We start from the raw sequence: 22757 nt of genomic DNA on the forward strand, positions 1-22757 counted from the left end.
CGGGCCGGGGCGGGCAGCGGCGGGAGGAGGCGCCGTTCCCGCCCTCCCCCGGCAGCCGGTCACGTGCAGCGGGCGGGGGCCGCCCAGGGCGGGAGGGGCCCGCCCCGGTCCCGTCCCATCCCCTGCCGGCGGCGGTGCGGAGGGAACGCGGCGGTTGCTGTCGATGGAGGCGGGAGCCGGCGCTGAGGCGGAGCCGTTGTTGCCTCCGCAGAGCTGGCGAACGCGACGGGGGCTCTGGCGGACCGGTGGCGGTGCCCGCTCCGCCGCTGAGGACGGTGGGTGCCGTGAGGCGGGCGGCGGCGGCGGCGTGCCCCGGGGCCGAGCCCGCGGCGCTGAGGGAGCCGCTGCCTGAGGCGGTGAGGCGGGCGGCGGCGGCGGCGGGGGGCTCGCCTTTCCCTCAAGGCTTGCCCGCTCCCCGGAGCGGGGCGGGCGGGCCGGGTACCGGAGAAGGAAGCCCCTCCCGGCCTGCCGAGGGGCCGGGGCTCGGCGGGGGTCTGCCGGCCCGCCGGCGGTTCGGCGGCGGCAGCTGCTGCCAGCAGCTCCACCTTGGGACGGCTGTGAGGGACCCGCTGCGGCCGCCCTGGCTGGTTGAACACGCTGAGCCGCTATCGCTGACCTTAGGCACAAGCCTTGGGCTGCTTCAGCCTGAGGCTTGATTTTTTTTTTTTAATTTTTTTTTTTTTTTTAAGTGCTTACAAGTTTTTTTTTTCTCTAACTCAGTGAACGTTAGAGGTCAGACTTCTCAGCTCTCTCAGGAAAGGTTCCTTTGGTGACCTCGGGTTCTCTGTTTTCAGGGTATCGCATCATTTACGTGAACCTTCTCTTTTTGTTCCCTGTTTGTTCAGAGTCAAAAGTGCAGTGGGGTCTCGGAGAGATCCTGCACGCCCAAACTGAGCAGTACTTTAATCATCACTTGTGACTAAGTGTCACTTGCTGTGACTAAGAATTGCAGAATAAATTGGACATCCTTGGAAACATGCAGGGAGAATGTGTGGGTTTTGTTTTAGTTTTTTTTTTTTTTTTTTTTTTTAAAAACAGCCTGAAATTGCTAAAGTAACCATTTCTTGGTAATTTCCCTGGTTTTGTTTTATATTAAGAACAGTTGCTTCGATTCTGCCCCTTCAAAATTGTTGGGATCAACGCTAGGCTTGGTGTGTGCTCCAAGAACCTAAAGCTTTTGCTGTCCTTGCTATCCTTTTAACTAATACTGTTCCTTTAAACAACTTTATTTTTATCTCACTGGTGTGTCATGTCTTGAAAAGGTAAGATCTTTATTGCATGAGCCTGGCTTGTCTCCTGTTTATGCTCAGTCTTCTTGCACCGTGGTTCATATCACAATCAGTACAGTGTTGTTGCTTACGCTCAGATAAATAGTGACATTTAAAAACTGTTTGCAGTCTTTGTAGAAAATTGATGCCACTGAATCATGTGGAACATAAAATCGTCTGGGACTCAGATCAGTGGTGTTCCTGGCATTGCATGGAGAACGTTGTGCTAGCCCTGTGACTGACTCTTTCTCACTGTGTCCTGTGCTGTGTTTGCTGTCTCCTGAGAGGGGATGGTATGAAGTGCTCCTTGGGCCTCTTCCCCGGTGTAGGAAGGTTACACTAGCACGTATTTTTCGTATCTCTAGCCCCCTTGGCTTTCTCGGGTTTTTTTCTTCCTTTTTTTTTTTTTTCTTTCTCATTTTGGCCATAACTGCCTTTGTCTCTCTTGTTGTCTTAATTGCCAGGTGGGTTACTTAAAGGTCCTAATTCAAGTGAACGCGAGTGATTGGCCTTTATGTATACATCTTCATATGGACTGCTTAGTAACAGGGTTTGAAATGTTGCATAGTAACTAATTTGGTGATGTTTTATTTCACTTTGTGTATTTTCACCCCTTTCTGTGTCTTGAACTCTGATCTGTTTGGTATGATAATAATAACTATCAGGACAAATTAAAAAAGGGCTTAATTTTGTTCTCATCTGACTGGAGATTTCTGTTGGTTTTGGAGAGAACAAGATTGATCTAAACCTCAGTACCTTTATTAAACAAAAGTAAAAATGCCTAGAATACTCTTCTCTGATTTTTCCAGCTTCACTTGACTGTACACTTTGTCAAAGAATAATTTGATTGAAGCTCCATTACGATGCATGTAACTTAGGACTTTGTATAGCAATACTCCAGTCTTGTGATAGCTGTTTAACTACTGGTGTAATCTAGCTACTTAAGCTAAACATAAGAGAGAACCTGTACACAAAATACAGAAAGATGCATGATGCGTTTGAGATGATTATTATTTATTTAATTTAATGCACAGTGCTGCTGACAGAGCAAACGTGGCAGGAGCTTTCTTTTTACTTTTTGTGTGTGTACAGTGCCCTTTGCCATGAGAACCACGGTTGTGGAGCTTCTGTTAACTAATAAGCAAGCTGTAGGCTTTATCCAAAATACAGCAAGTGATTCTTCTTTTTTTTTTTAAACTTCATAGGTACTGGAACTGATAATGACCTTTATATAAATCAAGCTGTAGTATTTATTGAAGATGCAATACAGGTAAATATAACTTATTTGTTAGCTATTATGCTTCCTATGCTGGATATTTGTCACACATTTTGCTAGCTTTTAAGTTTTTATGTGTTCAGGTAACATTGTTCAGGTAACTCCATGTAATACTGTCTTGATTTCCAAAGCAAAATTAGAAATCCAAATTCCTGTGGTATGCAAGTTTCAGTGAACTTCTGCCTAGGAGAAACATGTTTTTCCACACAATGAAATAGATAGTGTCTTCTCTTCAAGGTTGTCAAAAGACATGCTGGTTTGTGGGGTGGTTTTTGGTTTGGAGTTTGTGTTTTGGGGATTTTTTTGAGAGTGACTGGCCTTACTGCTGTGAGAAACTATCTGAGCAAACGCTGTAATTTGCCTCTAAATGTGACTACTTGCGTAGCTTAAAGAGCTGGTAGAGTTTAAGGCTAGCTTCAAGCGAGAAGGTGGAACTCTTGTTTCAGCTGTACTTAGTGCCTTTGGAAATATTCATTCTCTCTTTGTCTCTCCTTTACTGGCCGTTACTGCAGATTCCTAGATACTGTTATCTCCCAGTTATTAGTTGCAGGTAGTGGGAATGCTGGAGGGCAGTTCTTGAGCTCTTTTGCTGCATTCAGGTAGCTTTTGGTTGGGAGATTTCTGGGGATCAGATATATTTAAGGTATGCACACCTTTCTGGAACCGGATACTTCTCAGCGGAGGCAGAGTAACAGCAGCCCAGGAGCAGCTGCTGAGGAGGGGCTGAGCAGACTTCAGCAAAAGCAGGCCCGTTCTGAAGAATCACGGGTACTTCCTTGAACTTAAAGCGTGTTTTGTTTGGAGACCTAGGTTGAGGTCTCTTGTATTCAGGACTAAATTCTTTGCGTCTTGTGGCTTTTTGGAGGAGAAAGGCAAAAGAAGATCTGTGAATGGAATGAATGCTAGAAAGGTAACCTAAATGGGTGGACCATTTTGGCAAGTAAGTAGAGTAGGCACTGAATTATTACAGATGTTGTTATTTGTAATGGTGATAATGCTTGCTTCAGATGACTGCCACACAGTTTGATTATCTGTGTAATGGTGCGGTCTTTAGATTAGGAAAACTTCGTTAAAATCTTTCCCGTTGCATATGTGTAGGCTACAGCTATGGTCATTGATGACTGACACTTTATTAACTTGTACAATAATTTCTTTATCTTATTGTGAAACTGGAATTATCTCAAGACTTGAGCTTTGTTAGTTAGAATTTGGTTTATTTTGGTAACTTGATCTTTGTCTTTGAGACAAACTGAATGTAATGTTTGAATTATCCTTTTTGCTTTCCGCCTTCAGTATCGATCTATAAATCACCGTGTGGACTCCAAATCCCTATGGCTTTATCGATGGTACTATTCAAGAACTTGCCAGTGGTAAGAACTTGGTATTCTTTTTGCTTTTTTGTTTAGGAGTAAGTCTTTATAAAAAATTATTCTTCATCTTTCTTTTTTGCTAAATAATTAGATAATCGTGCTTTTATCCTTATAAGAACTTACTGTAGGAAGCAAGTGGATTGACTACATGTGAGCATGATAGAAGTGGAAAGCAACAAGTTATATGAAAGTGTGGTCATGTAGATGGCTCTTTGGAACAGCTGTAGGACTGTTGCATGAATGGACTATTGGCATGTTTTACAGCAGTGTGTGTTGAGTTTTTCCAGGTGTCTATTTCTAAACATGTTAAATAGTGGTAAGATTGCTTGCTGCTGTTAGTTTCAAAAGAACACCACCTAAGGTTAATTTGGTGGTCAGCAGTTATGTTATTATAATGCAGGCAACAGCATGCTAATCAAGTTCTACGTTTTGATCTAACCCATTTGTGTTAAATACGATATTATAAAGCTTGGTTTACTTCTAAGAAAATTGCTTTACTGTAAGTACTTTGTTATTCTTTTGACTCATTTTGTGGATTTGGTGTTTTTCGGGGCTTGGGTTTTTTTGGTTTGTGTTTGGTTTTTTGGTGTTTTTTTTGTTTGGTTGTTTTGTTTTGGTTTTTTTTTGGTGGTGGTGGTGGTTGTTGTTGTTGTTGTTTTTTAAATTTCATCTCTATCCAAACAGGATTTTGAGTTTAACCATCACTATAATCCTGGCTTTGGCTTTCATTGAAAAGCCTTCTTCGCTTACTGTCACGTCAGATGTACGATACCGCCTTCCTGCGTGGAATCCTCCGTGTGGTCTAACAGAAAGCATTGAGCTTCTTTGCTTTCTTGTGTTCGTGGTTGATGTATCTGTGAAGGTGAGCATCACGTTCATCTCGTATTGAATGAAATACTAGGTGTGTTGTGCAGCTCAGTAGGTATAGTCAGTGTGGCTTTTCTCCGTTTTATATTTTGGTAAATGCAGTAGAGCTGTTATTCAGATCTTGGATTTACATGATGAGGTTGCTTTGCTTTATTAAAGCCTTACTTTCAGAGAAATTAGAAAGTGCATATTTCCTGAATTAAGAAACTTACTGCCTCTTTTTTGTTTTTTTTAACCTAAGAAATATAAACTCCTGTTTGTGTGGAATCAGTGACATGAATTTTGCTAATAATACAATGGTTCCGGCTTAGCTGCTTGTATTAGGCTATAAAAATTGGGTTATATAATAATCAAATATATGCCAGTTCATTTAAACAAAATAGAAATAGTCAGAAACTGAGCTTTTCTTTGGGTGTTTGTTTCTGGAAAATCTTTTTATGCTTATTAAATGGACATGTTTCTTGCATTTGAAGGATTCCTCTCGTGTGGACTGTGTGTACCTCTCACTTTTACTGACCTTTATTTAGTTCTAGAAAAATTCTCTGATCCATGTACTTGTGCTTGGATTTCAGGGAGCTTTTTATGACACTGGTGTAAAATTACAAATACTTGGTAAACAATTGGTGCTGACTTATTAGGGCATTAGAATTTATTATTAAAGTAAGTTGTTCGTTTGTTTGTTTTCAGAGTTACTTAATTGGATGGGAAGAATTTTGGAAGAATAAATGGCTAATGGCTTATATACTGACATTAATTGTTTCCCTTACTGATTGGGTTGTATCACTGAGTTTTCTCTGCGCAGAGGTAAGAATTGCTTTCTGCAGAAACAATCAGCAACTTAGTTGTGGAGAGTGGCAAAGGAGAAGAACCTGCAAAGCGATAGTCAGCAGGGTGTATGTGGCATATTGGAGAATTAGGGGAAGAGGGTGAGGTGGTTCATTTTTGGTCTTTGATAGCTGGGTAAATACACTGAAACACAGAAAATGTTTGGTGTAATGTAGCTTCTCAAGGGATTCTCTTTGATTCTTAATATAAGATGTGAGTTCATTGGTAAAATTAAATAAGGCTTTGTTGCTGTCAGCAGTCAAAGAGTATAGAGGAAACTCTGGTTGCATAGCACCAATTCTGTCATACAGTTGGAGAATGATGTTCTTGATTCAACGGCAGTGTCTATGTAGTGATGTGTAAGTAAAAGGTAATTGTGTAGTTTAATAACTGCTTTCTAAGATGAAGCTGTGTTGTGTTCAAAACAATTGTGTCCTGAGAGGAATGTCAGTTTTGTGAAACAGTTCTGAAAGTGTCCTCCTTTAGGTAATATTGCAATCTGTCAATTGATTTTCTCTGCCATGACAACTCTGCATGAAATTAGTTGTTATTCACTTACAATCATCATTAAGAAAATACTAATTTGGTGAAAATGCTGGGAAGCGAAAGAGGCAGAAATGTTGAATGTTGCTTCTTATGTTCTTGTGTCAAAGCCATTATCTGTTCATTTATCTTCAGATAACTTTCAATCCTATTTCAAATTATTGGCTGTATTAGTCAGGATTAGGCTGGCTGCAGTTGCAACTATTAGTAACACACTGTTTAGTTGTTCATGCTTCAGTGGTCATAGTTGACCACTGGTCACTGCTGACCAGGATGTGATGTACTATCAGAGAGATGATCCTAAAATGTTGAAAGAACATGTCACTTAAGCTTACAAGCATCTAACTATAAGAAAAATGCCTATGTCCTTTTCATATTCAAGCCAAATAAATATAATGTGGCTGAAAGAATTTAATTGTCTGGGATGAAGATTGTACTTACAACATGGGGAAGAAGTGATTGTGAAGTTTTTGGGTATGATGGCGGACAAGTAGTTTGAACAGGAGCCTCCCATACAAAGCAGTGGCAGAAGGAGCATTTTAACTGCTGGGATGTACGAACAAGGGAATAGTGAGGAAGAAAGTGATTTTTTTTTGTTGTTGTTATGTGTGGCCTTGAGAAGACTAATCCTAAAATGCAGGATGGTGAAATACTTCAAGTAGCTGATAAGTCACAGAAGTATCTTGAAGGCTGGCAAGTGTCTTGAATGCAAGAATCAAACAGCTTAATTGCTTTAGTGTATGTTAGGGAAAATAAAGGCAATAACCTGTTTGAGTCTTGTCAGAGGCAGAAAATGATCGGTAATTAGCAGGCCCTTTAATTATAAAAAGGCTGAAAATTGAAATCAAGCACTTATTTTCAAAATGTGCATCTGTTGTTACTGAAAGTAGTTTGCTATTAATTCCCTTCTTGAAATGCACCTTGGCAGAAAATATTAAAATGCCATCTCTTGACCTGCTTGTTTTGTCTACCCAGCAGTGAAGTTAGATTGTTTATAATTAGTGGCCTGATGAGGCTATTGAAATGCAATGTGCTTTTTTAAAGCAATCTCTCAAGCTATTAATGAGGCACCTGTATGTATAAAATCTTTTGTGTGCTTTGTGACTTCAGTGGGACAAATTTAGCTTCTGAGGACAGCCTTTTTATGTTACACTGTTGACTTTGTTGATACGTGTATCAGTGGTTTTTGACAAACTTGTATGAAAAATATTTGTGGTGTTTAGTCTTATGGGAACTCAGTATCTGATCCATTGTCTTGTTTTTTACAGGATGTGAGAATAAGAAGAATTCTTCGTCCTTTCTTTCTCCTTCAGAATTCTTCTATGATGAAGAAAACATTAAAAAGTATCAACAGCACATTGCCTGAAATGGCAAGGTAGGTAATAGCATAGAAAACCTCCTTTCACAGCAAATGTGTAGTTACCATTAGTATTCTGCAGTGACACCTGATGGTCTAGCTAAGTGGTTGGTGAGATCTGGTAGTAATGGATGAAGTGTTGTGTTAACCCTTTGGTTCCTTTAGTCTGTAAAATTTCTCTAGAATGCATGTGATGTGACTCTGTATGTGCCAGATAAGGTTTTTGATGCTAGTTGAGTGTTTTTTTTTAATTCTGTATGTGTTACATACAGCCCTTTTGTAAGGGAAGAACTGAGGCATCGCCTGGGCAAAGGTCTATGCTGTGTAGCTTCTCAGAGGTATGGGTAGACACACATGTACTTGTCTTCCAGTCATGAGTGCCACACAACAAATAACTCTTTCTTTATACCTTCAAAGTGCTTCAGCTTTTTCATTTCTAAATGGTTTTGGCCATATATGTGTTAAATTTTACTGTCATTAGAAATGTTGAACGGGAAACCCCACTGGTGAAATCGTAACCAGGCAGCTTGATGCTTTTTGAAAGAGATCGCTTCCTGTGACAAGGGTTGCGTGTATGTACAGCTTATAGAACTCACTGGCCTTGCCTGTTAGTTTTTAACTAACAAGTCCCAGGGGGATCAAAGGTGTATGCAAGCCAAGATGTTGTATTTTGACCAGAGGGTATAAATACAGTCCTAACTTTAGCAAAACAAGTGTTAAAATCTCATTGACCTCACAACTGTCTAAGCTCGTGCTGAGGAGTCATGAACAAGTGTGATTCTTATTCTGAATCAAAGCTTAGATCATCTTCTGTTAACTCCATATAGCTTCTTAAAAATACCCATGGTTTTCTTTATATGGCATTCTTTTGCATTTTTAGCAGAGGGTATTAAGAATAAGATAAAGTTGGTATTAATGCATATGATACGTTTTCTTTCCAACAGTGTTGTTCTACTACTAGCTGTTCATCTGTCTCTCTTTACCATGTTTGCCATGCTGCTGTTTGCTCGAACAAAGGTAACCAATTATATTTATGTGTTGGTAGATCTCAGTGTTTTGGTTTTTTCTTTACTTGCATAGCTGCTGCATGTCTAGTTTTATAATCCAACTAGTGAAACTTGTTTCCCTCGAAAAGGTCATGTTACCTTGTCAAGCTTACTGGGATGAGTTTAAAGTTCATTTAGGGATATTTAACCTGTGCATAGTATCCATGCTGTTTCTGTAAGCGTGCATTAGAAGGCCCCTCAGAATAGTGTTAATATCTCTTCATCCTGTAGTGAAGAATTTTTTCCAGTCTCTACTTTGCTGCTTAAGTGATAATGCTCCTTCCTACTCCACAACTGAAATCTTTGACTCTTGCTGTATGCTGTGGCATATTATTTTATCAATCTAGCTCCACTGCTCAGAGTGAAGTTAGATGGTTCCATACTAAAATGTGATCAACATCTTTGTTTATGGTCCTGCATGTTACCGGTACTGATGCCATTATCACGGGTGTGAAATTGAAAGTCTGTTTATACAAGAGACTTCCTTATACAGTTCTCCAGTTTGATCTTTTGAGTTACTTTCTCTGCTTTTGTTGAAACAACCTATGCTGTTCTGTGTCCAAAGCTCTTAATCTTGTCACTTTTTTGTTTATATAATCACTCATTTCTCTTTACCTTTTCCTTATCTAGCTTTTTGCTAAGTTTAGTTTCTTCTGTGTTTTCTTATCTTCCGATACTGGTATCCCTGGCCATTCCTTGGTAGGTTTTTGCCTGGTTTTGCCTGCAGCACTCTGATGTTTTGGTTTCTGATCTCTTTGTTTCTTCCTCTGTTTTTTCTCTTCCCGCTTCCGAAAAGCAAATTTGAAATATTGTGGTTAAAAATCACTTTTGTGTTCCAGTGCTCTTGGTATGTTCCCTCTCTCCTAAACTTCCTGTATCTTACTGTATCATACTTGGATTTTTTTTTTGTCCTTACTTTTTAAGGCCTTCTATAACTGTGCTCCTGTGAGCACAGAGATTTGTTGCGTATTTCTCCCAGTAATTTTAGTCCTCTCCTTAATCTCAGTTTAGCACCTTCATTCCTACTGCAATTTGCACTTGAGCCTGCCTCTAGTCTTCCTTACAATCAGCAAATTCCTTGAATTCCCATGTCATAGAATTTCTGAAATTAGAAGCAGAGCTCTGTTTTTCCCCTTTGTTTAGTTGCATGCTGAATCTTTGTATTAACTCTGTATGTCACATCTAATTTTAGTTATGAGCTATCCCAGCAGATGGGAATATAACTTGTATACCTGAACCAGTCAAATTTGTATATATTTAAGTGAAAAATAACAAATTAGAGAGCAGTCTTTCTTTCCTTTTTTGATTTGCTAGTCTAATACCCTTTCAAACTAATTGTATCTAACCAGGCAAAATACTGGAAGCGAGTTCTAAAAATACATTTAGTAATGAAATTCATGCCTCTAGATTTTTGCCTTGTCTTGTGTATGTCCTCTAGAGGTACATTTTTTCCAGTCTTTGCAGCAAATTCAAGGGCTGTTTGTTCTGTGCTGCATGATTTGTGTTTGTATTGTTTGCACTCTGCATCTTTTTCTAGCTGTCTCTACTTGAACTTGGGGAAAAAAGTAAAATGATGCAAGATCAGCCTCCCAGTGTGTTTTTTATGAAAATTCTGATACTATCAGAGCTTTAGCAGATCATCTGATGTTTCCACTGAGCCACAAAATAATTTTTATGACCTTAGTTACCAAAGTATTTGCAAATATTTTTTTGGTGCTGTAGCACTGATCTTTTTTTGTTTGTTTGTTTGTTTGCTTTTGTTTTTTTTCCCAATATGTTTAAGCTCTATGTGATGTTTTCATTGATACTGCACATAGCATTTTGAATCTTCATTCTCTTCAAAACAGAACAGTTGCATGTTTTCCACCTGCCCAACAACTCCTGTAATGTGCACTAATGCTGGCTATAGTGTATTGCTTTATATTGTGTGATCTTATTTGTTGTAAATATTTATTTCCTCTAAAATAAGATGAGGACTATACTTGTACTCATATTTTAAGTACATCTTCATGTACGTTATTGCAAAGAGACCTAAAACTTGTCTGGCTGTGTTCTGTGTAGATGTTACTGTAATTAAACAGAGCCCCTTCAGTATGTAAGGGGATAACTGGGGAAAGGGGAAAACCTCTGGTCTGAGTAGTGGTATTAATTTTTGTGCAAATAACTAATTCAAAGGATGTTAAGTTTTCCGTCTGAAAGTCAAAGGGGAAGCGAGAGACATTTCATGCACAGAGTATGCTAGTCGAGCTGTAGGTGTTTGAGAGGAGGTCAACATCTATAGGCAAGGATCTTTTGTAACACAGTAGTTACTGAGGGAGCTCCTCATTACTGAGGAAGCTGTTTTGTTTTTGTTCTTCAGTGCAGACAAGATCTATTTTAATATTGTCCTCAAATTGTATTCTACTTTTGGACAACTCCTGGAGTGTAGGCCAAGAGTATACAATTCAAGGTGGTTAGGTTTCCATCTATGCCAAGTTACAGCATGCTGTAGCTGGAATAACAAAGGAAGCAGCTTCTGTTCTATGCTAAATTTTATAATACAAGTTGATACTGAAGGTGGTATTAGTCTGTGATTTTTTTATTTTTTTTTTTTTATTTTTAAATCATGTTTAGGGAATCTTTTTATCTCCAGTACACTAATATCTCTTGAAGGCTGAGAGGTGATGCTTTTTATATCAGTCAAGGGTGGCTTCAGATTCCTGTATTGTCTGTTTGTGACACTATTGTTCTTCCTGGATTTGAGGCGCTAGCTAGACATGACTTCTCTATTGAGCTTCCTGTGTATGTCTTAGCTTTCTGTTCTTATGTTTTTAACGGCTGTTAATAACTGAAGTGAGTGCACTGTATTCCTACACATTGTCCTATTTTTTTATGCTTGTCTCGTGCTTTTTCATGGGGTAGATTTGATTGTGTGTGTAAGAAATAAATTGTTCACTGATCTCTTTTTTTTTCTTTTTAAAATTTTTTGTTCCCTTTTCTTCGTAAGACAGTCTTAGTGAATCTTCAGTGTTTCTCTAACAATGAGCATCTCTTTGACTAGGATGGCCAGCAGGATAAGGAGTGGGTGGGGTATTTCCGGAATTTGCCAGAGTCGCTGACATCACTGCTGGTCCTGCTAACTACTGCAAATAATCCTGATGGTGAGCAGTCTTTCAGAAATAACTCTTGTCTTTCTTTTCAAAGAGTAATAGAGTAAGGTTATCTTCAGGCTACTACAACTATTGTTTCAGCTGATAGTTCTTAGTACAACCAGAGGAAGGTTATGTAAAGATTTTTCATGCCTTTAGTAACTTGATTCTTGCCTTTCCTTTGGAATTATATATGCAACTCTAAAGTGGAGCTATATAAGAGCTTTTGGCAATTGTCAAAAACTGATAGAACTCTCCAGTTTTCATCTTAAGCATTAAATTCTTATTTCCTTTTTTGTTAAATCTGATACAGTGATGATTCCTGCATATTCTAAGAATCGAGCATATTCAATCTTCTTCATACTCTTCACTGTATTAGGTAAGTTACCTCTTGTCTTCAGTAATTTAAATGCACTTTAAGTTTGACACTTGTGCTTACCAGCTGCAGCGTGGTTTGTTTTTCTAGGAAAGTTTAATCATAAATTTCTCTTTTTCTATGTTTCTTCCAATTACTGTGTAGTGTCTTGTAAGATAATTCTTATGGAAGGTACTTATGGTTTGGGTTTTTTTCAGTAATGTATCATAGGGGAGTAGATACATTACAGTATATTCAAAAATTAAAAACATTTTGGAAATCAAACACAAAAAACCTAATCCTTTTTAAATTTTACATCTGATTTACTATATACATTGAAACTTCTTTGAGAAACAGATATGTATACTAATAATTCTTACTGCCTCTTTTTCTCTGATAGGCAACTTGTTTCTAATGAACTTGCTTACAGCAATAATATACAACCAGTTTCGAGGATACCTTCTGGTGAGTAAAGTATTCCTAATTTCTGTCTTCTACCATAGCCTTAACAATGTGAAGCCCTGAGTATTAAAAGTTTTCAACTGTGTTAAAGCAGTGTGCCCATCCTAGTTGTAGATACGGTTTTAAGATACTAAAGGCTCTTTCCTGTAGATTCTTTTCCCCATCTATGCTGTTGTAGCTTGATCCCCTTCCATGACAAAATTACCTGCTTGTATACTTCCATGTAGGCTGTGTATCTGCAACTTTGACTGTTATGGGGGGGGGAGGGGGGATCAAACTATTATAAAACTGAACAAGGACAAGTGAACAAGTAACTTAAACTTGGTCTCTGAAAAGAAAACCTGCTGTACTATTTGAGTAGCTATTGTTGCAGCTTGTAGCATTTAATTTCTCTGAGTAGAACACCATTAGAAGCCTTCAATAAAAAAGAATCACTGACTAAAACATCTTTGTGTTTGGTATTTTTTACTGCATCCTTACCATGATGGGTGGGTGTGATGTTAGAATGATTAGGGCAGTCTGCTGCCTCTAAAAGATGGACTTGAGCCTTGTAATTGACTTGTACCAGAAACAGTTGCCAGTAGGTATAGTAGTTATTCTTGGTAGTATTCAGTCTCAAATAAAAGGAACCTGTGCTTACCCTCCATGCAATACCAGTCATCCGTGTAATACTTTAATGTGCTTCTGGAAGATGCCTGATCATATGTGATTCTCTCCATTTTGTGGAATGTGAATCTCATTTGTAGTGTAATGATCTCTTTTGATTCAGGTGTCTCTATTAGAGAAGTAAAAGCTGACAAAGTCAGTGTACTTTTGCATGTTTTTCAAGGAGTGTGCAATCTGTGGTGATGATTAAACTCATCACTAAAAGATTTCTTTCCTTTGTTAACAAGCTGTGCGATGTGCATTGTTGCATTACGTACACCAGTTGTTTAGTCTCCAACTGGGAGTGTAGTCTGGATTCCCCTAGCAGGAAATAATGTACGTGCTTTTGTTTTTTTTGTGAGATAGTGCAGTTGAACAATCTAGGAGGAATTGTAATAAGCTGAAGCGAGAGCATTTTAGAAAGCAAAGTCAGTCAAATGAAAGATCATCTCAGTTACTTCCAATAAAATGTACTTCATCCAAGAAGTTAAATTTGTGACTTCCCTATTGCTATTACAAAAAGTAGTAACTGACTGGATAGGTGGTGGCAGGAAGAGGCTGCATGGGTGCAGCTGGAGAACTCTAGAACTGGGTTTATCTCCAGCAATGAATACAGAACATCCAAGGTGCTTAGCAGTTAACACACCTTGCTGCTTAGCAGTTAACACACCTGGTAGATTAGTAGAAATAACACAGTGCTAGGCTAAGTATTAATGGTTATCACACTGATGGCACACAACTGAATCGTTGGTCAGGCAGTTATCAGTCAAAAGGGAGCTGTCAGTCTTTTGCTCCTCAGAACAGGCTGAGTCTTGATCAAACTGTCTTCAAACTGTTTTGAGTTTTTTATTTGAGCTTTGTAACTTCCATGGTGAAATTTTTCTCTCAAGTCTTGAGTTAGTTCTTCAACAGTTTCACTTCCAGCTTTACTTTCCTCTTGCATATTTTATAAAAATTCACAGTCAACAGCAATGTTTTTGGTAAAGCTGAGTCAGGGTAGCACTATGCAAAAGCACTGGAGTCTGACAGCTAAGCCTCTGGGCTGTATGTTAAGCTTTTTTCCCTTTCTGCCAGTACAGTGATGGCCTCTGTAGCTTGGAATGAAGAGCGGTTCCTGACTGCGTACATTCCAACTGGTCTTTTCTCATGCCTATACTTTCCTTCAGGCTTCGGAGCAGGGGAAACTCGGTGACTTTGATATTGGGTGTGATTTCCCCCTTGCTTTACATATGGTCTTATAGTTCCTTCATTGTTTACTTCTCCCTTTATATATAGTGTTATAGTTTCTTCTCATTACTTACGTAGTTCAATAGTTCATTCAGCCCTTGAGAGGAGTGGAGTTGAGGGCTTGAGGGGGAAAAGTGAAATAATAGCTGCTCTAGTAGGGCTCCAGAGAGAAGGTTAAGTTTGTTGAATGGTAAGCCTTAGGCAATATTACACAAAAGGAATGGCCCCCACCCTCTTGTGGGAGAGGGGTGTTTAAACCTAATATGTGGAAAGAGGAATTTTTGTAATTCTTTACTCCTGCTCTGTTTCCTCCCATCTTTCTCAATTTTCTGCTTTCCTATGTGAGAGCATGCCATAATCTTGACTCCCAATAAAGTAGCTGAGTTTGAAAGTGATTACTGTGGGGAAAAAAATGAAGCATGAAAAACTGTGTCTCTGTCTTTCTTCTTTTTGGCAAGAAGCTGGAGTTGGACAAGCTGTCTAACTTATCTTTGCACAGTAGTATGAATTTCTGTGAACACTCGAGCTTTGCTGTTGCCATTGTGTCCAGAACAGGCATGTGCCTATGCAATCCAGAATTAAAAATAAACTGTGACCTGGATGTTTACTTGAACTCCAGGGACTTGTTTGCTTGCTTCCTTCCCTCTCGTACACAGAGTTCTTGAAGGGAGCGAGGCCTAGGGAAGTCTCCTGTTCTGATCTCTAATCGCAAATCTGGGTTGTGTGCCAGAGGATCAGTACATTATCTGACCATAGGACATAGTACTGCACGAGGAGCTGGGTAACCCTGATCTTCCCCAAGTCCTTTTGGTAGGAATGGGCTTAATTGATTTCAGCCTACGACTCTTCATGGTATTCCTTTTAAACTGTGGAGTGTCTGTCAGGTTGGGCCCAGTATCTGGACAACTAGATTTAGTGGCTAATGACAGGGACTTTGGTGGTGGGAGAAAGAAAACAGTATTTTGCCGTCCTGAAAAAAAATATTTTAGTTGAACAGATATGGCCCTTTCTGAGACTTGCAATAGGTTCTAAGGGCTCGGCAAGTATTTTACAGGTCTTACTTGTGTCGTATGGTTGGATTTTCTTTAAACAAGTGCAAGTAAATTGTCTCCTTACTGTCCAGAAATCGGTTCAGTCCTCCCTCTTCAGGAGGCGACTGGGAATCCGGGCTGCATTTGAAGTGCTTTCTTCCCTGAAAGAGACTCCTGCTAATGCACAACAGTAAGTGAAGAATGTTGAAACAGTAGATTGTCTGGGAGAAGAGAGCAGATTTTTGCTTGTCCTCCTTTGTTTAGTATATTTACTGAGGATCCCTTCTTGAAAAATGGCACTTTGTTGCTCATCTCTTATTTTTATTCTTTAACTGGATGTTTATAACACACAGTTTGGGACTCTTATGGGGTCTGTTCCCTTTTTATTTCTACTTCTAGTTTTATCTGCTTTTCAGAAAGGGAAAGAGGCAGGAATGCATTTGCAACAGCTTTTTTTTGCCATCAAGACAGTTACCTGTTTCAGGGCCCATCCTGTTTTCTTTTAAATAGGTCGTATGTCAGTGTTGGGGCCTTACTACAAGTGCTGCAGAAAGTTGAAATGGATTGTCGCTGCAAGCAAGCCATCACGAGAGTAAGAACTGGATTTTCCTAGTCTTTATGTTGGTGAATGTCAAACGCTCTGACGGGACAGCTGTGGAAACTGAAATTTCCTTAATCATGCCATTGATCTAGGAGTAGTAGTTTCAGCTCAGCTTTCTTTATGCTGCTTTCTTTAAGTGTGAACAGAGGCCTGGTTCAGTGTCTGTTTATGTTTTGGTCTTCAGAACAAAAACAGTCTCTAGGCAGTGATTTCATCTTAAGATTTCTACTCCTTGGTTGGTGTGATGAGGAATGCATTTACCTGTAGAGAGGTGTAGACTAATGAAAACTCTTCTTTTGCAGGGCTAATTATTTCATTTGTTTTACTTTCTCTTTGGAAGCAAGGCATTTCTCACTGTGGTCTAGAGCTGCTGTCTATAGCAGCTTCCCTCTACCATTTGAAAATGCCTCTTTCCACTGGATTTTAGTTGTACGGCTCCCTGTAGGTATTAATACTTGTATTAGGATAAAGGGAGAGTGGCTTTGCTTAACTGAAGACTTAATTAAAGGTACTGTTCATGCCATGATTTTCAGAGATTAGGGAAATTATTTGGCTCTAATAAGAGATATGGAGATTATTGGTGTGGTTTCAGGAAAAATTATCTAAAGGTAATGTTGCTTTTTGAGAACAACACTGCAGCAGGATTTGGAAAATCCATGTTGTAAGATCTTCTGCCAAAAGGAAGTGGCAGTTCAGAGCTGATGGTTATAGCATCAGCAGTTGGCTGGCTCCAATGTGAAGAAGGTTGGAAGTAGAATGAAGAGGTATGCGTGTATTGCTTCCAGTTGTTGCCTGGGATAGGGGACATGTGAACAGAGTTGCCTGAAAATAAATACCCTGCTCTGTAGTTATGCTGAGCTGTCCCTTGCATTGTTAGTTAGGGAAGCAAATCCAAGTTTTAGTTTTTCTTTTGGTTGTTAGTGGGTTTTTTCCATTTCTTTTGTTGCTGTGTCTGCTACAGTTGCAGTTAGTGTTTAGCATGCTATAGAACTGTCTTCATCATGTTCCAATTTTTGAAATAATTCCATCCATTCAGGCACTAACTTCCTTAGAACAGTGATAACTGACATAGTATCTTCATTTGTTGGATCATAACATAGTAATGGCAATACTAGATGAGACTAAAAATTCAAGTATGTCAAAAGAGCATGCTCCTTCTTAAGCAGCATGTGATCCCAGAGAGAGAAAATAGAAAAGGTGAGACAAATCCCACAGTCACATGGCAGTTTTGTGTTAAAGCAAAGCAATATCGAAGCTCTCTCTAGTACCTTGATGTGGGTTGTATTACTTCTCTGTTCCTAGACTTATAAGATAGTCTGAGGATGTTGGCAGTCTTTGAAGCTGCATCTATTGCAGGTGTTGATCTGAATGTTTCTCTTTCATGTGAAGTCACTCAAAATGTGCTCCTGTGACCAGCTGTCAGCTACCCAGTTTCAGAAGCTCTTTGAAGAACTAGACAAAGATGCCATTAAGCAAGTAAGTATCTGACAATCATTTATAAAGTGTCATAAGTTGAGTGTGGTCTTGTGCAAAAATAAGTGCTGGTATTCTGCTGTCAAGCCTATGAACAAACTTCACAACTTGTTGAATGCAAGGTGAAATCAAGTGTCATTGATTTTTAAGTTGTTCATGGATTGTTCTTATAGTCACAAACAGTATTGCTTTGTGGGCTTTTACAGCATTAGTTTGGGATTGCCAGGTAGTGTTAAATATACAAAATGTGTGGCTGTTTAATATGTCAGCATTTTTAAGTATCTTGGCCAGGCAAAACAGACGAGGGCTCTGTGTATTTTTTTTTTAATAGGAAGATTCATTACAAGGAAACAAGGTATAGGAGTTAGACTTTTAGCATAGCGTTTCTGAAAAGTGCCGTGGAGAAATGAGTACCTCTGTAGTAAATTGTTTTTGATGAAATGTGAGGGATTTGTCTTGTTGTGACAGTCCTATATTAAACCAATGCATCTCGGCTATATATTAGTCTTTGCAGGGTAACAAATACTCTTAGGCAAAGTCTTTTCTCCAGTCCCTGAACAAAGAATGAAATGTGGATTCTTGAAGTGTTCAGATGAAGATGGGCAGAAAGCAGTCTTTTCCACTTGGAGAAAGAAAAAAAAAAAAAAATCAAACTTTTTGAGGGTTAGGAAATGTTCTCTTTTATGTTTGCATGTAAATAAGACTTCTGAATCTTTTAAGGGAGATTAAATGTTGGGAAATGGGGAAGGAACGTATACAATTAGTAGCTTGGTGTTTAGTTTTACCTGCTTGGGCCACTGGAGAGAGGTTGGATCATCTCCCTTCTTTGCCATTATCTTGTGTTGTGCCATAACTGTCAACCCATTTGCTAATCAGAAATGGTCTCTTGCTGCTAAGAGCCAGAGCTTGAAAACGCTTGCTTACCGAAATGTCAAAATTAGCATGTGGCCTTGACATTTTGCTTTGAAAATGTCTGTTTCTCAAATTTGGGATTGGGTGTGTTTTTCCTGCATTATTATTAAAATGCTTACGCTTTCTGTCTCAGCAAATCCTTTGTGTTCTTTTCAGCATCCTCCCAGTCCGGAGTACCAATCCAATTTTATGCAGAAAATGCAGTTTGCCTTTGGCCACGCCTACTTTGGCTACTTGGGGAATGTTGTAGCCCTTGCAAACATTATTTCTATCTGTGTAAGTAAAAGGTTTGGGGTTTTTTGGTTGGTTGGTTTGGGGTTTTTTTTGTTGTTTGTTTGTTTGTTTTGGTTTTTTTCCTCTGCTACAAACTTCAGTTCTGTTTTTGTTCTTTAGTCTCTGTTCTGATCCCCACTTTTTGTAGCAGATGTCCATGTTTGGCATGCTTTAGTCATGCAAAGTCTGAGGAGAGAATACCTGCAGTTAAAAAATATATTCTGAACTGCTTGAAAAGGTCTGTGCAAAGCATAAAAGACTGTTCTTATGCTTAAAAATCTGTTTTATGCAGCAGTAAAGCAGTGGATTCGTAAAATATTTCTTCTTGTTTAAGGTGGTTTTGGTGATGGATGCAGATAAGCAGCCGTCTGAAAGAGATGACTTTTTCCTGGGGGTAAGATGCAACAGATTCCTACAGGTATTGCTGTTCCCTCGGGTGTCAATAATTCTAATAATTATTTTTATTTTGGGGTAAAGGCTATCAACTGCTTCTTCATCCTATACTATCTGCTGGAAATGTTGCTGAAAATCTTAGCACTGGGCTTGAAAAGATACTTGTCATACCCAAGCAATAGATTTGATGGACTTCTGACTGTAATTTTGCTGGTAAGCTTTTTGTTAACCTTTGTATTCCTGGATGTGTTGACCAGTATGATTAGGAACTGCGAGAGCTTTTTATTCAACACTAATATGCCAAGTTAAACAGCATGAGCCAGTGTTGTGGTTTTCAGTGGCTTGAACATTTTGGTGGCACATGGTTCTCTTAGGGTCTCCTTTCTGGAGGTAGGCTTTTTTAAATTGATGGAAATTTGGTGAGCTTTCTTATAAGTAGCCTTTTAAATGTTGTTTGGAAACATTCAGCTGTTGGAATAATTAAATAAGGAATTCTGTTACATAGCTGAAATTCCCTTTGTGCTTTTTGAATTAAAAAAAAAAAAGTGGCAAAATATTGGCATTATTTGGTAAAAGCCTGAAACCCATATGGCAGGTGAAGCCAAATACACTGTTAGTGTAATTCACTGTATATCCTTTTATGTGTCACTGTTGGATGATGTGTGTATGTTGGATTAATTTGGGGAATACCTGGTCAAATATGACAATTGCAGAGCTTTAAAGTGAGTCAAATTAGTGGCTTAAAGCTCTTGAGAATATTCCCTGTCAAGAAATTTACGTAACTTTTGAAACTTAGAATTACAGAGTAAGGTTTTGACTCTTTTTTTTTTCTTTTTTTCTTTTTTTTTTCTTCCCTAACTAAAGGTTTTGGAAATTGCAACATTTGCTGTGTATGGATTTCCTCATCCTGGTTGGTACGTACTCTCTGTGAACTGTTGCACTTTGCTCAGTGTCTGGGGTGGGTCAGGGGAATATATGCGCGTGTTCATGCGTGCTGATGTCGTGATGCTATGATTGTCCGCCCAGTCCATAATTTACCAAACCTAGCATTTCTCACCCTTGTAGAGGCCATGCAATTTGGATAAGTGAAAGAAAATTATTAATTTTTTTCATAAAATGCAGAGCTCTGTTTAGTTATCCTGAGCAGGATGCATTTATATTACTTGTAATCTGATGTAAAATAACAACTTGGCAGACCTACGCTTACTAAAGGTGCAGGAATGGGAACTTTGTACAACATATATAACCAGCTACTAACCTAGTATGTTTCAGTATCAGATTGTCCATAAGCCCAATTATATGAATTCCTAAACAGCTGGCGAAGCCCCTTCTATGTAGATTGAAGTCTAAGTTTTGTTTTGTGCTGTAAAATTTAGTAGAAAAATTCACGTGGAGTTAAACTATTTATCTATACTGGAATAGCAAGCTGTTGTATTTTGATTTTCTTAAGTTGAAGCAGTTCTTGGATAACTATTGTGATCTTTTTTTTGTTATAAAAAGCATAAAAATCATTGTTTTGTCTCTTAAAATTTGAAAACTGCCACCACAACAAAAGAGGAGAGCAAAGGATTTCTGGCAGATTTCCTGAATCCTACTTTCAGGGGTGATTCATAACAATTCTGATACTTTGTTTCTTTACAAAGCTCACTGTTAAGACATTGGCTTTCCCTAATTTTTCAGGATGTTATGTTGCCATCGAGAAGTTACCTTAACTTAGACTAGTATCTAGGAGGAGACCTGGTAGACCTTACAGCTTTAAATGGGTTTATTTTTGAACACTACTTGTACTCCTATCACTCAAAAGCCATGGTTGCCATAAGGATATTAATTGCTAGCAATCTAATGGCGTTAACTATCGATTTAACTTACAACTTGGGCTTGATTTTTGCCCTTTGATTCTTAAATGTAGGAGATTTTTTGCACTACAGTAGTATCTTGAAGCGCCAATAATACTTGTTAGATCTTTGTGTCAGTCACTGCAAACAGGTTACAACCCAGATGAGTCATTCTGAGTCCTAATGCTGCTTATGGTGTGTGCTGTTGGTAATTGCTTGCTCTGTAGATATAACGTCTTCAGGACAGGACTAAGATGTGACTGTTATTCCAGAATATGTGTCTGTGCAGCGTTGTCTTAACTAATTTATTATTGAACATATTGCTGATGCAAATCACGAGTTAGCATCTGTGTTACTAAGGTCCTTTATCATTAACATCTTTGGTACCCCACCACCTGCCCACCCTTCCAGCAAAGAAGCATCCAGCATGCCAATGTACAAGTCAGCTAAAACTCAGGCTGAGATTTGAAGTGTGTGTTTATCACCTGTGGAATATGCATATAAGGAAGAAGGTTGGCAAGACAGTCTGTTAGCTTAGTGCTTTTTTTGAAGCCTAACTTCAGCCAAGCATACCCTGAAGGATTAATGCACATCTTTGTGCAAGTTCCTGATGTATCTCGCTCGAGCAGTATTTTTGTTTTGCTTTGTTTCCTGAAAGGACCGTCTTTGGTGCCTCACCCCCCCAGCAGAATGGAGGCCACTTACCCAGGGATCTTAGTACAACCATGCACATTAAAGAGCACTATATGTACATTTAGGAGCCCAGGCTAAATGGATCACTTCCTTCATCAGTTATTAGAGTTTACTATAGCTGAGATTTCTGCTGAGTAAATTAGTCTACTTCCTGTTACAGATTATAGATTTTTATATAGGATAATTCAGGCTGGAAGAGACCTCAGGAGGTCTGTAGTCCAGCCTCCTGCTCAAAGCTAGGCTGGACGAAGTTACTCAAAGCTTTATCCAGTTGGGTCTTGAAAACCTCCAGTGACGGAGACTCGCACAAGCTCTCTGGATAACGTGTGCCTCTGTCTTACTGTCCTCATGGTTGGTAAGTTCTTCCTTATATCTAGTGTGAGCCTCCACTCTTTCAGCTTACACCTACTGTCCCTTGCCCTCCTGCTATGCACCACTGAACAGCCTTGCTTCTGTCTTCTTGAGGACCACTTCAGAAGTATTAGAAGGCTGTTGCTAGATCCTCATGACGCAGGGGTCTCCAGGCTGAACAAGCCCAGTTCCTGCAGCTTCTATTTGTAGGGTAGGTGCATCATCCCCAGACCATCTTGTTGGCCCTCTGCTGATCTTGCTGCAGTTTGTCCCTTTCTTGTATTGGGGATTCCAAAGCTGGATGCAGTGTTCTAGTCAGTCATAGGTTACAAATAGAGTTTACATGAGGAAATAAAACTTTTTTTTTTCTCCCCCAATTTTTTAATATGCCATGGATGTTAACCAAAAGTTGTGGGGAATTTACAGTTACCTGCAGCCCAGTAGATTTAACTGTGTCTTTGTCATGGGCTGTTTCTCTGATGTGTTATTTTCTTCCATCTTTCCTAGGAGACCTGAGTTCATGGGCTTATTATCTCTGTGGGATATGGTGCGATTGGTGAACATGTTAATTGTGTTCAGGTTCCTGCGGATTATTCCTAATATGAAGGTGTTTATTTATCCCTCCACGCTTCTGATTTCTTTGTTGGTCAAATTATAAATTTTGTTAAAGCCTTTCAGAATAACATGTAGATCGCAATTCTCTTGCACCTGAGTGGGATTACAACTAAGCTCTAACTGTCCAGACTATTGCACAGCACCTCACAAACTCACTGTCTCTTTAGCTGGTTTTCTCTGTTGAGGTGGCAAGCAAATTCTGTTGATGTCA

At 39.1% G+C, this 22757-nt stretch overlaps 1 protein-coding gene across 4 annotated transcripts in view; it reads left to right on the forward strand.

Moving 5' to 3' along the window:
- The first annotated feature begins 94 nt into the window (after positions 1–94).
- TPCN2 (two pore segment channel 2) overlaps positions 95–22757 on the forward strand; it is a 33116-nt gene continuing 10453 nt past the window's right edge. The window contains exons 1-19 of one of the 4 annotated variants that reach the window (XR_011328214.1): positions 95–275; positions 2474–2538; positions 3838–3914; positions 4599–4776; positions 5469–5585; positions 7418–7524; positions 8451–8523; positions 9183–9251; positions 11593–11692; positions 11994–12059; positions 12436–12500; positions 15493–15590; positions 15911–15992; positions 17391–17477; positions 18543–18662; positions 18994–19053; positions 19137–19265; positions 19917–19966; positions 22439–22538. Coding sequence is in view for 3 of the 4 variants with exons in the window: in XM_069804105.1 (XP_069660206.1) it covers positions 164–275; positions 2474–2538; positions 3838–3914; positions 4599–4776; positions 5469–5585; positions 7418–7524; positions 8451–8523; positions 9183–9251; positions 11593–11692; positions 11994–12059; positions 12436–12500; positions 15493–15590; positions 15911–15992; positions 17391–17477; positions 18543–18662; positions 18994–19053; positions 19137–19265; positions 19917–19966; positions 22439–22538 (1755 nt within the window). In the remaining variant the exon portion in view is untranslated. Of the gene's footprint in view, positions 276–2473; positions 2539–3837; positions 3915–4082; positions 4105–4598; positions 4777–5468; positions 5586–7417; positions 7525–8450; positions 8524–9182; positions 9252–11592; positions 11693–11993; positions 12060–12435; positions 12501–15492; positions 15591–15910; positions 15993–17390; positions 17478–18542; positions 18663–18993; positions 19054–19136; positions 19266–19916; positions 19967–22438; positions 22539–22757 lie in introns of those variants that run through there. The other 3 variants (XM_069804105.1, XM_069804106.1, XM_069804107.1) reach the window with 3 other exon arrangements.

This window comes from Haliaeetus albicilla, chromosome 16 (genome assembly GCF_947461875.1).
Source record: "Haliaeetus albicilla chromosome 16, bHalAlb1.1, whole genome shotgun sequence".
In the NCBI taxonomy this organism is placed as follows: Eukaryota; Metazoa; Chordata; class Aves; order Accipitriformes; family Accipitridae; genus Haliaeetus; species Haliaeetus albicilla.